The 16,063-nt window shown below is 48.8% G+C and overlaps 1 protein-coding gene across 8 annotated transcripts; it reads left to right on the top strand.

Moving 5' to 3' along the window:
* The first annotated feature begins 737 nt into the window (after window positions 1-737).
* On the top strand, window positions 738-15,699 carry LOC148532410 (deoxyguanosine kinase, mitochondrial-like). 8 transcript variants are annotated; one of them, XM_088467862.1, is made up of 2 exons: window positions 738-795; window positions 12,873-15,699. In XM_088467862.1, the coding sequence occupies exon 2, from the start codon at window positions 12,873-12,875 to the stop codon at window positions 13,734-13,736; it is 864 nt and encodes a 287-aa protein (XP_088323988.1). In that variant the 5' UTR covers window positions 738-795; the 3' UTR covers window positions 13,737-15,699. The 8 variants fall into 8 exon arrangements, with proteins under 8 accessions (XP_088323988.1, XP_088323985.1, XP_088323986.1 ...); XM_088467859.1 differs by lacking the exon at window positions 738-795 and adding an exon at window positions 5,125-5,207; XM_088467860.1 differs by lacking the exon at window positions 738-795 and adding an exon at window positions 5,130-5,212.
* Window positions 15,700-16,063: the final 364 nt, after the last annotated feature.

The raw sequence follows: 16,063 nt of genomic DNA on the forward strand, positions 1-16,063 counted from the left end.
AGTACCAGGGCACTGCACAGATCTGACAGAGGGACCCGCCTGTGCTGATGATCGTGGCTGCAGCCTGCTTCTCTCTCACAGACACATGTATCTGCCTGCGAGTCAGAAGCAGTTTGGGCTGGAATCATCACCTCTATCAGTTTTCATCATTAGATCCAGCCAGGTTTTATATGGGGCATTGGTGGTGTGTGCTCCCCTCCCCCACTCTTGCAAGGGACTTTAGGCTCACTCTCCGGCTAGCTGAGTTTCACTTTCCTCTCCTGACTGCAATACACGTTGTCACCTCCTAGGTCCCCTACAACTCCTCCTCCCTCCCCCTGCACCCTGGCTGGGCTAGAGGCAATCAGTTGTACCTCTGCTCCTGCACTCCCCATCTGTGTTTCTATACCCCCACCAATATGTGCCTCTGCCCCTCTCCTCTCCATGTGTGCCTCTGCCCCTCCCCCCTCCATGTGTGCCTCTGCCCCTCTCCCCTCCATGTGTGCCTCTGCCCCTCCCCCTTCTATGCCTTATTCCTTTTTGCATCTATACCTTTGCCTCATACTCCATCTGTCCACCCCTATATGTACTTGTGATACTTCCCCCTGCTGTGCCTCTGCCTCCTTTGCCATCTATACCTTTGCCATCATCTCCATTTGCCCCTCTGCTTGTTTCCCCATCCAGTACCTCTGCTACCTCATCATGTTTGCATATTCCACCCCCCTCCTCCTTGACTGGTGACTGCCATCAGAAGCTGCGCAGACCACAGAAGCAAGGCCGTGTACAGCACCACATCATTCATCTAAAGGTTGCCAGGTAAGCACAATTTTATGTTTCTAGTTTATGTATTTATATTATATATGTTTATATTTTGTGTATGTATATATATATTATATGTGAAGATAAACTTCTATACTATATTTATAGTTATTATTATAAAATTTAAACCGTATATGAATGAATTGTGGCACCTAACATACACGGCCAGTGTCCCAGCTCCCACTGCGCCTGCAATGCACATTAGGTGTGACGTGCAGGTGTTTGCCGCATCAATAGGAATGAAGAGGACCAGGAACTAGGGGGGTAAGTATAATGGGACTGGAGGGGGAGAGGACAGGAGAAGCAGACTGGCTGAGGTGACCAGCAGATGGCGGGTCAATTTATTCACTAGTGTTTTTGGGAGTGTGTGTGTGTGTATATATATATATACACACACACACACGCACACAAGAAAAATAGATATGGATAGGGAATGTGACATGTTGGTTGGCATGTAGGTAAATTTTGGGGTATGTGGTGAGGTCTGAGGAGCAGCTGACACATGTCAGTACTATGTATTACATTATTGCATGCACTCACTCTGGGTACCAGGGCCCCATGGAATACCTCTGCATCCACTGGATCAGTGGTGGGGGGAACAGGGCACTGTGATTCATTTGTACTGGGCCCATCATATCTAATGACAGCCCATGATGCAGGGGATGCCATTACTATATGGCCCAAACTGCTGCTGGGGCCCTGCATCCCCTGCACACGTCATGCTGATAAACGGGAAAAAACTGGCAGTGATCGCAGTTAAGTGCAATAGCATGGTGGCAAGGGACTCATCACTAAAAACTGATTCCTCCAGAATAATTACTGTAATGCTGCCGCTGGGGTGAACATCCTCCAAGGGGCAGTGACTACAGTGAGGGGTAATACTGACAGAACATGGAGACAGCTTTTAATTAGTGAGAGAGTGTAACATATTAACAAGGGGAATCTGTACTCCCCTCTCTATATACCACCCCATATATATATATATATATATATCTCTCTCTCGTTTCTCTCTCTCTCTCTCTTTCTCTTCTTATGTATTTTCCCCTTACCTCTTTTCCTATCTCTGTCTCTTTCTTTCTCGCTCACATACTGTACACTGTCACTTTGTTTCAATAAATGTTCCTGTCACTTATGTAGCTTAACTGCTCCTTTCTGTCATTCCCTTCCCACTGAGGGGGAAAGAAAGAGTGTCATCACCAGCCCTAGTATATGTATACTATAATGTGTATGCCCTGTCACTCTGTGTAGCACCTGTGAGGTGTCAGTGTGCCTAACCAAATATTTATTCAAAACATGCAGACACTTTCCGCCTACTTCTGTGACTTCAAAAGTTAGAGAGAAGTTGGCTGCACTGAGAGGGTGCCAACGTCTGCATCCCAACAGGGTTAGGATAACGACACCTTTTGGTAGGTATCCTGACCCTCCCCCTTCCCCTAGCCCTCCCTCCCCGATGCCTAAACCTAACCTCCTCCCCCAAATGCCTAAACCTAGCCTCCCCCTCCCCACACCTTAAATCTAACCCTCCCCCTTAGTGCCTAACCTTAACCCTTCTCCTAGTACTTAAGCCCCAAACCTCCCCCTAACCCCGCTACTTACCTTCAGGATGCCATCTGTCGGGATTCAGACGCTGGTATTCTAAGCCGGCATCCCCTGTGCCGGGATACTGAACGTATCCCAGAGAAAAGTTGGCCTGGTGTATGGCCAGCTTTAGTCTTGCCTATCACTGATACCTCCAGGTATAGTGATGTAATCCAGCCTACTTTGGTGTTTTGGTCTGCCTACAGTTGATTTGGTGCCGCCCATGTGAGGCCACTTCCAGAAATTTTTCCAGGGCCACTTTTAGTTCCCAATCCGCCCCTGCACCCACGGCACCACTGCCGACCATGCTGCTGGAGCCGAAGGAGACACTTTTTAATGTATATGCAGGTCCGTCCTGCCGCACGCTGGTCCTCTCTGCTCTGCCCGCCGCCGGGGTGAGCTGCATATTCTCTCACCGCGGCCGGCGTCCAGAGCCACACACAGGCACAGAGAATCTCTCTGTGCCTGTGTGCGGTTCTGGACGCCGGCCGCGATGACGTCATCGCGCACGCCGGCTCCGCTTGTTTTTCTGGGAGCCGCTCAGCCTGATGGAGAAGGAGGAGGGACTAGGTGCCTGTGAGCGCGCTGCATGTCAAGAACAGAAGAAGGACTCAAGACAAGTGAGCACCCCACCCGGACACACCCAGAGGTAAGTACTGACTCACTGCACAGGGGGGGCACAGCATAAGGGGGATTACTGGGGACCGGGGCCACTGCATAAGGGGCGCTGGAAGCACAGCTTAAGGGGCATTGCTGGGGGCACTGTATAAGGGCACTACTGGGAGCACACCAGGCACTGCATAAGAGGCGCTACTGGGGGCACAGCTTAAGGGGCATTGCTGGGGGCACTGCCACTACATAACAGAGGCAATACAGAAGGCACTGTATAAGGGCACTACTGGGGGCACAGCTTAAGGGGCACTGGGGCGCTACTGGAGGCACAGCTTAAGGGGCATTGCTGGGGGCACTTGCCACTACATAAGAGAGGCAATACAGAAGGCACTGTATAAGGGCACTACTGGGGGCACAGCTTAAGGGGCATTGCTGGGGCACTGCATAAGGGAGGCAATACTGGGGCCACTGCATAAGGGGCGCTACTGGGGGCACAGCTTAAGGGGCATTGCTGGGGGCACTGCATAAGAGATGCAATACTGGGGGCACTGTATAAGGGCACTACTGGGGGCACAGCTTAAGGGGCATTGCTGGGGTCACTGTATAAGGGCACTACTGGGGGCACACCAGGCACAGCTTAAGGGGCACTGCATAAGAGGTGCTACTGGGGGCACAGCTGAAGGGGCATTTCTGGGGGCACTGAATAAGAGAGGCAATACTGGGGGCACTGTATAAGGGCACTACTGGGGGCACAGCATAAGGGGCATTGCTGGGGGCACAGTATAAGGTGTACTTCTGGGGGCACTGTATAAGGGGCAATGTATAAGACGCACTACTGGGGATGCTGTTTAAGGGGCACTACTGGGGGCCCATCATAAGGGGCATTACTGGGGCACTGCATAAGGAGTGCTAATGGTGGTAAAGTATAATGGGCGCTACTGGGGGAACTGTGTAAGGGGCACTACAGGGGGTACAGCATATTGGGCTCTAATACAGGGGGCATTGCATATTGGGCACATCTACAGAGGGCATTGCATAAAGGGGCACTACTACAGGGGGAACTGCATAATGGGCACAACTATAGGAGCATTGCATAAGGGGCACTACTACTGGGGGCATTGAATAAGGGGCATTCCATAGAGGTAATGCGAGTGCTTGTCCATCTGCAAATGGAAACTCTTGCTGCCCATTGATTCAACATATATTTAGTGATAGTACAAAAACAGCACTAAGGATCCCGTGTGGTGTGATACAAGGCCCATGTGGAGGGGGGGGGGTTACACCATGAGCTACCACACCGGGTGACACCAACCCTAGTGACGCCTCTGCTGCAAGTGAACATTTTTTTACTTTTTGGGGGTCCAGGAAGGTCACCATCATTTTTTCATGCACTTCTCTCACATTTCATTTGGGTGACAATTCACAAACCCCTGCTGTAAGTACCGCAAATAGGCATTTATAACTGGATTGGAGAATTCTCGGGTCTAAACTTGCACCTAATTTGATTGACCCCATAGTGCGATATGCGCCTGTACTGTCATTAGTTCCTACAAAATTAATAAAGTAAAGCCTCATGTATACGTAAAAGTACGGTAAACATTAATGGGGAGATGTATCAAACCTTCGAGAAGTGGAGAAGTCACCCACAGTGTAACCAACCAGCTTCTCACTGTCAATATGACTGTGCTAGATAAATGACAAGAAGAAGCTGATTGGTTGCTGTGGGCGACTTCTCCACTTTATGACTAAAAGGATGATATATCTCCCCCTTGTGAGCTGGCAATGGGGAAACATTTTTTTTCGCACAGCAACCTGTCTATAGTGGGTATGAGCTACAATAATAGAGATATCCAGTTATCTTGGTATACAGAGACAGGACAGGTGCTGCTCCACCATAAAACATAATAATAAGCTCCCGGGCTGCACTGTGCAGAACTATCTTTAACTGTGAGCACTGTGCAGCAGGCAGAGAGAGACTGGCTCCAACTGCTATACTGCAGCTTTAGTAGTGCTTTAGTAGTGCTCGGTAGTGTCTAAATTCTCTTCGCGTTTCTTCCCTTCATCCCCTTTTCCTGCCCGTTACTTCCGCCCACACTGCACAGTCACATGACGCTACGCTCTGTGGGCAGTAGTATTGGAAAGTTGAAACCGGCTGCTGTCTCCCAGAATGCATTGCTGCTGACTGCGCCATGTGACCTCTTCCGTGTCAACATGTTGGTGTAAGGTACCTCGCTCGTCCGGTGTACCCGTATGTGCGGTAGAAAGCTGCGAGCCGGTGTCAGTGCTGCAGTAGTCACGTAGTGTGAGTGTGCGTGTGCTGTCCCGGCATGCGGGCCGTGGTCACTTTGTGTCATCATCTACGTTAGGTATAAGACGCTGCAAGGTGACTCTCACTGTGGCAGACCCAGATTTTTCATATGTTCTATGCAGACCCAGATTTTTCATATGTTCTATTTTAAAATTCTGTCTCTGTATTCTCTAAATACGTAGCTACAGAAAGTCCATCACTGCTAATATGTAATAATACTATGTATGTATCAATATCAAGCAATAATAGATGATGTCAGTGTTTTATCTTAATGAAAGAGACTAATATATACAGTGCTACTTTTCAGCAGGAAACTCAGTAACTATGATGGACCAAAATGTATTTTTCATAAGAAGTTCTATTTTAAAGGCTCTTTTGAGTGAATAATTTTCTAATATAAAAGACATTGATGTATAAATGTTTTTCTATAGCTCCTCCCACAGTGCCTATAATGTACTTTGGTCAGTATATTATTCTTTCTACTTCAGGGTCCATAGGGTATCCACAGGATACCTTGGGGTATAGGTGTGTCGTCAGTCGCTGGGCACCATAGAGTTAAGCTTTTCAGCCTCCCAGGATGCACTAGGGTCCCCCTCCTATACCCCGCCCCCGAGCCAAGGCACCTCAGTTTAGTTTGGTGCCCGGCCGGCGTCGGGTGCACCAGTCGGAGTGGGGGCTAGAAGAGCCCCTGAAGCTTTCTTCAGTGCAGCTGTGGCTGCACATCTGGATGTACAGCATAGACAGTCAGTCCTGACGTCCATGCTGTCTTCCCTACACCCCCGCCGGTACCAGAACGCCGGTACCGATCCGGGGATGCTGGTGAGCATCTGGGGTCACAGCTAGCGGTGACCCCAGATGTTCCGGACCATGGTCGGATCCAAGGGGGACAAAGGTAAGCAGCGGGGTCCCGCGGTGGGTCCCCGCTGGTCACATGGTCCTAAGTCCCCAGGCAGGGGGCTCCCTGGGGACTGGCAGCAGCGTGGAGCCAGGCGACCAACCTGCGCTTTCCACTACCCCCTGGGACAGCGGACCGCAGCAGAGCGGTAGCGCTGCGGCGTCCCAGGGGTTAAATGCATGCCAGGGGAGCGCGCCTTCCCTGTCTCACAGCCGGCGCCTCCCCCGCTGCACACAGCCCTCTCTGCATGCTGCCGACTGGTCATGTGGCAGCGCTCCTCCCCCAGGCCAGCCTCCTCTCTGCTCCTCGGCGGCCATCTTCTCCAGAACGCATGGTGAACGCTGCTGGAAGCGCTGGATGGAAGCATCGTGGTCTGGGTCCCCCGCATACCTCTCCTCCGCTGTGGTCAGGTCTGTGTATGCAGCGCTGTGTCCTACCAGGCCCTGTGTCTGCGTAGTTGAGTGATCAGCGCTGTTAGTGCAGGAATTGATTTTCTTTGCATTGTATGTGACTGTGCTAGCGCTGCTGCCTGTAACTTTTCTCTAAACTGTCAGCTTTATTACTGTCCCTGTTCTTTCTGCTAAGCCCTTGCGGTGCGGTGCTGCAGGGTGGTCTCTCGCCTATTTAAGTTATAATTGGTGAGGGAGGTCACATACGTGGTGCCATCATGTCCGAAAGTGATTTTCCCCTCCGGCTACAGTGTACTATGTGTAAAGTACCGTTAGTGGAGGGGGAGGGTAGCGCGGAGGGCCTTTGCCGGCAGTGTTTGTCCATGGTGCGGCCTCTTACGGTTACAGCACCGGTACAGGAGCCGCCCTGGGCTTGTTTCGCTCAGGCGCTTACAGCCTTAGTGGGCCAGTTAGCTCCGCAGCCCACGTTTACACCGATGGGTTTATCCCAGCAGTCAGTGGTGTTGTCACCCATGCAGGGTTTCCCACGACAATTGGTGGTACCCCACAGTCTCCCTATTTCCCCGCTCCCGGTTTCTCAGGAGCCAGCGTGGGTTAACTCCCTGACGAGTTCTGTACAGCACTTGTCGGATGTGTTGCAAGGGGAGTCTGTGATGCGGCCGCATAAACGGCCGGTGGCGTCTCTGTCGGCTCCTTATGAGGATGACGAGGGGACGTCTGATGATGGGGAGATTCTGGATCCTTACGATCAGGAACCTCTCCATACTAAGGACGCTGATGCTAAGTCCAAAGTATATATTCCTGGACTTATTCGGGCGGTCCGCACAGCCTTGGTGATTGAGGACGAAGTTCCCCCAGTGGCTAAATCTAAGTATGCCTTTTTCAAGGATGTGAAGGGCGATGCCACAGTCTTTCCTCTTTCGGGTCAGTTGGTGGACCATTTAGAGGAGGCGTGGAAACAGCCTGGCAAAAGATACCAGCCGCAGAGACTCCTGGCGGTGGCTTATCCATTCCCCTCCACAGGTGGATTCTCACGTGACCCGTCTTGTCCGTAGTGCCACATTGCCGATGCCATCCATGTCCTCCCTTAAGGATGCTACGGACCGCAAGGTGGAAATCTGCCTGAAGTCCGCTTATTCCCTTGCGGGGGGGGGGGGGGGCAGCACGGCCGGCTATGGCCATTTGCTGGGTTGCCAGAGCGATGGAGCGCTGGGCGGATTCATTAGAGGCTTCTTTTGATTCCGACTGTCCGGCCGAACTGGCGGAGTTGATTGGCAATCTCCGTGATTTGGCCACCTACATCAACGAGGCAGCCCTAGACATTAGTACTTTGGTGTCTAGGATTTCTTCAGCAGCGGTAGCTGCTCGTCGCACCTTGTGGCTGCGATCCTGGAAGGCGGACGCAGATTCCAAAAAGGGTCTGGAGGCGTTGCCGTTTACCAGAGAAGTTCTCTTCGGTCCGGATCTGGATAAGATTTTGGCCACGCTGGCGGCAGCCAAATCGGCTTGTCTCCCGTCGGCCGCTGCTCCTTCTGGTTCTGGACCATCGTCCTTTCGGTCATCTAGGGCCCAGGGCAGGCCCAAACCACAGTCGTTTCCTCGACAGGCTGGTCCTAAGAAATCGGCCAAGCCCCAGAAGCAGGCATGGAGTACCAGACGTCCGGCCCCCAAGCCAGATGACAAGCCTGCGGCCTGACGGTCCGGGCCTCCCTTTGGGGGATCCCAGGGTGGGAGGCCGCCTGCTACAGTTCGCCCAGTGTTGGTCGACCACTACGACAGACACTTGGGTTCTGGAGGTGGTTTCCCACGGATACGCCCTCTCCTTCCGGCACAGACACCCGGCTCGATTCTTCACCACGGGTCTACCATCAGACCGGAACAAGGCTACGGAGCTGCGGAAGGTATTGCACACTATGCTCCAGGCTGGAGTTATAGTGCCTGTTCCATTCTCCCAGAGGGGCCAGGGTTTCTATTCAAATCTATTTTTGGTACAGAAACCCTATGGGTCTTATCGTCCGATTCTCAACCTCAAAGCACTCAACAAGTCTTTGCGGGTCCCGAAGTTTCGGATGGAGACCCTACGGTCCATCATTCTGGCGCTGGAACCTGGGGACTACATGGTGTCATTGGACATACAGGACGCTTACCTGCATGTCCCTATTCTTTTGCGCCATCAACAGTTCCTCAGGTTTGCAATCCGCAGCGACCACTTCCAGTTTCGGGCGTTACCTTTTGGCCTGGCGACAGCACCACGTGTTTTCACCAAGGTGATGGCGGTCATGGCGGCTTCTCTGCGGCTGCAGGGAGTCCGCATGTTGCCGTACTTGGATGACCTGTTATTGGTGGCAGGATCTCCAGAGCTCCTGTTACGCCACTTGGATCTGACCATTGCACTGCTGCAACGGCACGGCTGGCTAATCAACTGGCAGAAGTCCACTCTAATCCCGTCTCGGAGGATTCTGCATCTTGGAGCCTTATTGGACTCGGGACAGCAAAGGATCTTCGTGACGGAGGACAAGATCTCTGCTTTACAGTCAAGGGTGCGCAGTTGTCTGCACAGCCGCCGGGTGTCCTTACACTCAGCGATGAGGTTACTGGGCTCCATGGTGTCGGTGTTCGACATGGTGGAATACACCCAGTTTCACTCCAGACCTCTGCAGCACCTGATCCTGTCCAAGTGGAACGGGCTGCCTCAGTCTCTGAAGTCCCAGACGATTGTGCTCACCCCGGAGGTTCGCCTGTCCCTTGCGTGGTGGTTACAGACGACCCACCTCAACAAGGGACGTCCGTTCTGGGTTCCAAATTGGGTCCTGTTGACAACGGACGCCAGTCTTCGGGGCTGGGGAGCAGTTTCAGGTCCACACTTGTTCCTGGGCAGGTGGACGCCGACAGAAGCGGAGCTTCCAATAAATATCTTGGAACTCCGTGCGGTCTTCAATGCTCTCCAGCAGGCACAGCGGTTTCTCCAGGGTCACCCGGTGCAGGTCCAGTCGGACAACGCTACCACCGTGGCCTACATAAACAGGCAAGGAGGAACTCTCAGTCGGGAGGCTCTCGTAGAGGTCTCTCGGATCCTGGTTTGGGCGGAGCGCAATCTTCCGGCCATATCAGCGGTCTTCATCCTGGGAGTGCTAAATTGGGAGGCGGACTTTCTAAGTCGCCAGGACGTTCATCCGGGGGAATGGTCCCTGCACCGGACGTTTTTCAACTACTGGTGGACAGGTGGGGTCTTCCAAAAATCGACCTCATGGCGTCACGGCACAACAACAAGTTGCCGGTGTACGGGTCTCGCACAAGAGACGAAGGGGCGTCTCTGGTGAATGCTCTGTCCGTCCGGTGGACGTTCTGGTTCGCATACCTGTTCCCTCCGGTCTCCCTTCTTCCACGGGTAATCCGGAAATTCAAACAGGAAGGAGGGACGCTCCTGTTGATAGCTCCCGCGTGGCCCAGAGGGCACTGGTTCTCAGACCTTCAGGGTCTGTCCGTGGACAGTCCTCTGCGGTTGCCGCTACGACCGGACCTTCTGTCTCAGGGTCCTTGCCTTCACCCGGACCTGACTCGGCTGTCTTTGACGGCGTGGCTGTTGAGACGGCCATGCTGAGGTCCCGGGGGTTTTCCAGCTCTGTGGTGCGTACCATGTTACGAGCTCGGAAACCGTCTTCCGCGAGGATATACCATCGCGTGTGGCATACGTTCTTCCAGTGGTGTCGACCGAGAGGTTATGCACCGCGTGAGTTTCGTCTGTCTCGGATTCTCGCCTTCCTGCAAGCGGGACTAGATCATGGGATTCGCCTTGCTTCTTTGAAGGTACAGGTTTCGGCCCTATCTGTCTGGTTTCACCGTAGGATTGCTACAATCCCGGATGTGCCACCTTTATGCAAGGTGTTCTCCGCATTCAGCCACCCTTTGTTCCACCTGTGGCGCCTTGGGATTTGGCTGTGGTCCTGAGGGCTCTCCAAGGACCGCCATCTGAACCACTGGGCTCAGTGGATCTTAAATGGCTAACAGCCATTGCTTCGGCCAGACGTGTTTCTGAGTTAGGGGCTCTTTCTTGTAGACCCCCTTTCTTGGTTTTTCATGGGAACAGGGCAGTGCTCCGCACTCGGCCCGAGTTTCTTCCCAAAGTTGTTTCCCAGTTTCATGTTAACGAGGAAATAGTTGTTCTGGCCTTTAACTCACCGGGTCTTTCCGTGGGTGAGGCCTCTTTGGATGTTGTGCGGGCCTTAAGGACTTATGTTGACCGCACTTCTTCGTTTAGGAAGTCGGACGCTTTGTTTGTCCTCTATGGCTTCCGTAAAAAGGGTTGGCCTGCTTCAAAGCAAACTTTGGCAGCCTTGATCCGTATGGCTATTTCTGAAGCTTATCTTCATGAAGGCCTACCGGTCCCTCCTTCTCTGAAGGCTCATTCCACTAGGTCTGTGGGTCCTTCGTGGGCAGCTCGACGTGGTGCCTCGGCAGTTCAGATCTGCAAGGCTGCTACGTGGTCCTCTGTCCATACCTTCGTGAGGTATTACAGGTTTGACACCTTCGCCTCTCAGGATGCTTCCTTCGGGCGGCGGATTCTCCTTTCTGCACAGGAGCGTCCCCACCCTTAAAGGATACTGCTTTGGGACATCCCCAAGGTATCCTGTGGATACCCTATGGACCCTGAAGTAGAAAATATGAGATATGGTAAGAACTTACCCTTGTTATCTCTATTTCTACGAAGTCCATAGGGTTCCACGGGACTCCCGCCCTGTCGCACCTGTGCTGCAGATGGGCTTTGCTCTGGTCACCGGTTTTCCGTCTCCCTCTGGTGAGAATGTGATTCTTGTATGTGTCCAGATCTTTTTTCTCTCTCTTCCTTCTCCTCCGGCCTATGGCTTGATAACTAACTGAGGTGCCTTGGCTCGGGGGCGAGGTATAGGAGGGGGACCCTAGTGCATCCTGGGAGGCTGAAAAGCTTAACTCTATGGTGCCCAGCGACTGACGTCACACCTATACCCCAAGGTATCCTGTGGAACCCTATGGACTTCGTAGAAATAGAGATAACAAGGGTAAGTTCTTACCATATCTCATATTTTATTATTATTATTATTACCAGTTATTTATATAGCGCACACATATTCCGCAGTGCGTTAAAGAGAATATTTGTCCATTTACATCAGTCCCTGCCCCAGTGGGGCTTACAATCTATATTCCCTATCACATGCTCACACACTCACACACATACACACTAGGGTTAATTTGTGTTGGGAGCCAATTAACTTACCAGTATATTTTTGGAGTGTGGGAGGAAACCGGAGCACCCTGAGGAAACCCACGCAAGCACAGGGAGAATATACAAACTCCGCACGGGTAGGGTCGTGGTTAAATATATGTATTTAACTTTGCCTGTCATGTGTATTATTAATCAATAGGTAGACAGCAGTGTGCAAGTGCTGAATGTTTGTTTTTCATTTAAAAAATATTATATATAGATAGTTATGAAAGGGCATTGTAGTACAAATAATAAAGCTCATATGTTTTTACAGTGTGCCATAAAACATAGTTCTGCATTAATTGAGCCGTGTTCATATTGTGACTGTCGGTTGTAGTGATTGTTTTTAACTTTATCAAAAGCAAGAAGTTAAGTCTTATATCTTAAGCTGGCTACAGACTAAATGATGTGTAACTTAGCATGTCGTTGTTTGCGGTTGGACCTGTCAGGGTTGCATACACAATTGCCGATGTCTGGAACGACGGCGGAGCATGGCCCCTGCTGACGATATCGCCCGTCGGACTTGCAAGCAGGTCTGATGGGCGATGTTGCTGATGGCGAGCGGGAGTGCGCATTGACATAACGGGTGCTCACTGGCCGATGTGCCCGATATGCAGGGTTGCATAAAAATCTGATTTTTTTAAAAAAAAAATCAAAACGGATTTATTATATTTAAATCAGTTTTTTTGCTTTTAAATCGGTTTTTATATTAAACATTTTTTTAAGTAAACGTTTTCAAATTTAAAACGTTTACTTTAAAAATATTTGTAATAAAAAAAAAAACTAAATCAAATCAGTTTTTAATTTTTTTTTAAAAATCCAAATTTATGCAACCATGCCGATATGTCATACGATACGCCGGATTGGACTACATATCGTCTAGTTTAGTTCGAACATAGGAAGAAAAAAGACATCTCGTCTAGTGTGTACCCGGCAATAGTCTTCCACTATGTATGTGTGTGAAATATTTTTAAATAATGATATTGACCGCTAATGTTCAGACGGAAAACTCACACTAATTTGTGTCCACAGATGTTTCTTCATAAAATCGTGAGACTCTTGGATTCAGCAAGAACACAGAATAATTCATGGAAGCCGAAATTCAAATTCTTCTATATATCTTGTTGTAGATTAAATGAGCAAATAGCTGCCATGTCACATACATATCACAGCACTGTGACACAGACGAAAGGCAAGAAAATATCAGTGGAAGGGAATATTGCAGTAGGAAAATCCACCTTCCTGAGACTGTTATGCAGTGCACATGAAGAATGGAGCTTAGTAGCGGAGCCTCTTAGGAAGTGGCAGCACATCCAATCCTCATCGCATCAGGGTATGGACAATTTGCTACAAATGATGTATGAGGATCCTGCTCGCTGGTCTTACACATTCCAGACACTTTCTTGTATGGGTCGTTTCAAAACTCAGATTGAGCCATTTTCAGAGAAGTTACTTCAGCAGCCAGAACCCATTCAGATATTTGAAAGATCTGTATATAGTGACAGGTTTGTATTTGCAAAGTCTCTATTTGAACTTGGCCATTTAAATGAAATTGAATGGTCTCTGTACCAAGAATGGCACTCGTTTCTTACTCAGGAATTTGGGAACAGAGCCGCTTTGGATGGTATTGTGTATCTACGAGCAACACCAGGAAAATGCTTTGCGAGACTTCAGAAGAGGGCCCGAAAGGAAGAAAAGACTGTTACGGAACAGTATCTTGAAAAGTTACATCACCAACATGAATGTTGGCTAATAAATAAAACAACAGATGTCCATTTTGAGCATATCAAGAAAATTCCAATTCTTGTGATAGATGTTGAAGAGGATTTTGAAGATGACCCCACTGCTAATGAGTATCTCAGCAAGAAAACCAAGGACTTTTTAGACAGTTTATAGGTTTTTATTTGTATTACTGTGACCTTTGTCTACATAACTGTTGTTGTAAGTATTTAGCAAAAAAATACAAGTTTTAAAGACCTGAAAGTTAACTGAGGTACAGATCCGTTTGCTCTGCATATTTTATTTTGGGTCATTACTCCATGTAGTTCACTTGCTTGGATAAGGCAATCTTAGTACTGTTAAATAATAAATGTCAAAATTGTGCAGAGATGTTCATTTTCAAGGGACCATAAAGCTGTACATCATATAATATAGCTTCTGGTTGTATGGAACACTAAATATCACCGAATTATAGCACTGAGGGTTTCATTCAGATGCGCTCGCAACCGGGTCGATGGTCCCCACAGAGCATGCTCCGTCGTGCGCATGCGCGAGACCAGGCCAGCGACGGGCGCTCTGTCGCTAGGGGTCTCATAGCAGACAGGGCGAGGCAGGGGGCGTGCCCGGCCAAACGGAGGCGTTCCAGTCGGAACATTTGCCGTTTGGGGGCGGCCCCACTGACATCACTGATGATGTCAGTGGGGAATTTCCTGCTCAAACAGCAGGAAGTTCCCTGGGGCTTTCCCGAGAGCCCAGACCCAACCTTAGGGTCTGGTCGTAAGCCCTGATGGTCGCGATGGTGATGACCATCACCCTGGTCGGTCCCTAGAGCTGTGGGTGGTAACCCACAGCCTAGCGATCGACCAGGAGGCGGCACTTAACAAAGCAAGTGGCAGCCCTCATTCAGAGCGATCGCTTGCAGCAAGCGATCAACTCTGAATGAGGTCCTGAGTCTCAGCCCTTGCATTATCTACATTTTTTTTTAGAAAGATGTCAGTGGGGAAGAGGGTCTGCAGTTCAGGTACTATCTAGGATGGTATGTGAGCCGACACTTGTATCTCTAGAACAGTTGATGCCAGGTATCAATTTTTTTTATAAAAATAACTTATTTACTAGAGAGCTACTTTTTGCATTTATAAATCTAAGTGAAATTATGCTTTGTGAACATGTTGGTGTTACACTATTTATTTTTGAATATTTACAATATTATTTCTTGATAAATATTTGTTTGAAAAATGGACTGTCCATTCCTTCCATAATACATGTGTAATATTATAGTATTATAGCTTGTTTATCGAGTGCAATAAATTAAATTCAGTTTGTGTATTTAATTGTCTTAAACAAACTGCTTCATTAATGCTTTTAAGGGTGTTGAAACAGGAACTGAAATGGTGTAGCAGTTGGTAAATTTTAAAAACAGGTTACAGAACAACATAGTTATTATAATTAAGCAAAATTTGGATAAATATTTGTTTACATCTTCTATAATTGGCTTTTAACTGTCGATGAGGCAAAAATTTGAATTTAGAATTACCTGGCCTTCTGAATGAGTTTGGCCTAAATTGTGATCTGATTTCCATTTAAGTTGCACTTTTATCCCAATAAAGGCCATAATTGTGCTCAATAAATTCTTAACTAACTTTTTGTTGTAGAATACTGTATGATTCTGAAATAAACATGGTACGTTTTCACGTATGCACAGAACATGTGCACTGCCTTTGCTTAAAAACAACAAAAACATGTAAGTCTTTAATAACTGGTTTCACAATCAATTAGCAGAAATGGCTAAAATAATGAACATTACCTGCATCCGCTGCTCAATTCTGCATTTTGGACTGTGTATGATCTGCTTGTTTTATATCATGCCACAACATTTCAGGCAATCCAAAATATGTAATGTCTTTTTTTGTTTAGAGCTTTTCTGTAAAATTTACTTACCTGCTTAAATTATTTGTTATACTCGTATTTCAGCTTGCGTATTCATTCCTTCATATTTTTCTAAAGATTTAAGTGTACAATTTAGAATCGTTCACTCATTGAATAGTAGACCTTGTGACTGTAAAGGGTTAATTCAAGTTCTTCTGTTTCAAATGCAAGATCTGTTTCTCATGTATGTATAAACAATCGTCTATTAAAATCTATATGCATAAACTTCTTCTCAATCACCCAGTTAACATTTGCAAAATTGCGGACCAGCATTAATGGCTGGAATTCAATTAGCATCATGGGAATGTAGCTCCCAGGTTAATTGCCCAGAGCTATTCAATTAACTGCACTGCTCCCTCACTTAACCCGGGAGATGTTCTTTAAGGCGACTAATGCCGTGGTTTAGTTGTGGTTAACTGTTTCCCCCTTGTTAAGCGGCAGGCGTGATGCTGTTACCCCACGTGTTAAGACCGTGACTAGCCCCGAGGCACTAGTTAGCGTGGATTTATGTTTGCACCCCCAGGAGGGTGCGAGCAGAAATCCACTAATTGCAGGCTTACAGTGTGAGCAATTGAATA

This window comes from Taudactylus pleione, unplaced genomic scaffold (genome assembly GCF_031769625.1).
Source record: "Taudactylus pleione unplaced genomic scaffold, aTauple2 ptg000077l, whole genome shotgun sequence".
Taxonomy (NCBI): domain Eukaryota; kingdom Metazoa; phylum Chordata; class Amphibia; order Anura; family Myobatrachidae; genus Taudactylus; species Taudactylus pleione.

What these genes read in the sequence shown, in the direction of transcription:
- LOC148532410 (XM_088467855.1), top strand. Translation starts at nt 5,239, where the DNA reads ATGTGCGGTAGAAAGCTGCGAGCCGGT. An exon ending in GTAGAAAGCTGCGAGCCGGT is followed by an intron (nt 5,266 to 12,872) that starts GTCAGTGCTGCA and finishes TTGTGTCCACAG; the next exon opens with ATGTTTCTTCATAAAATCGT.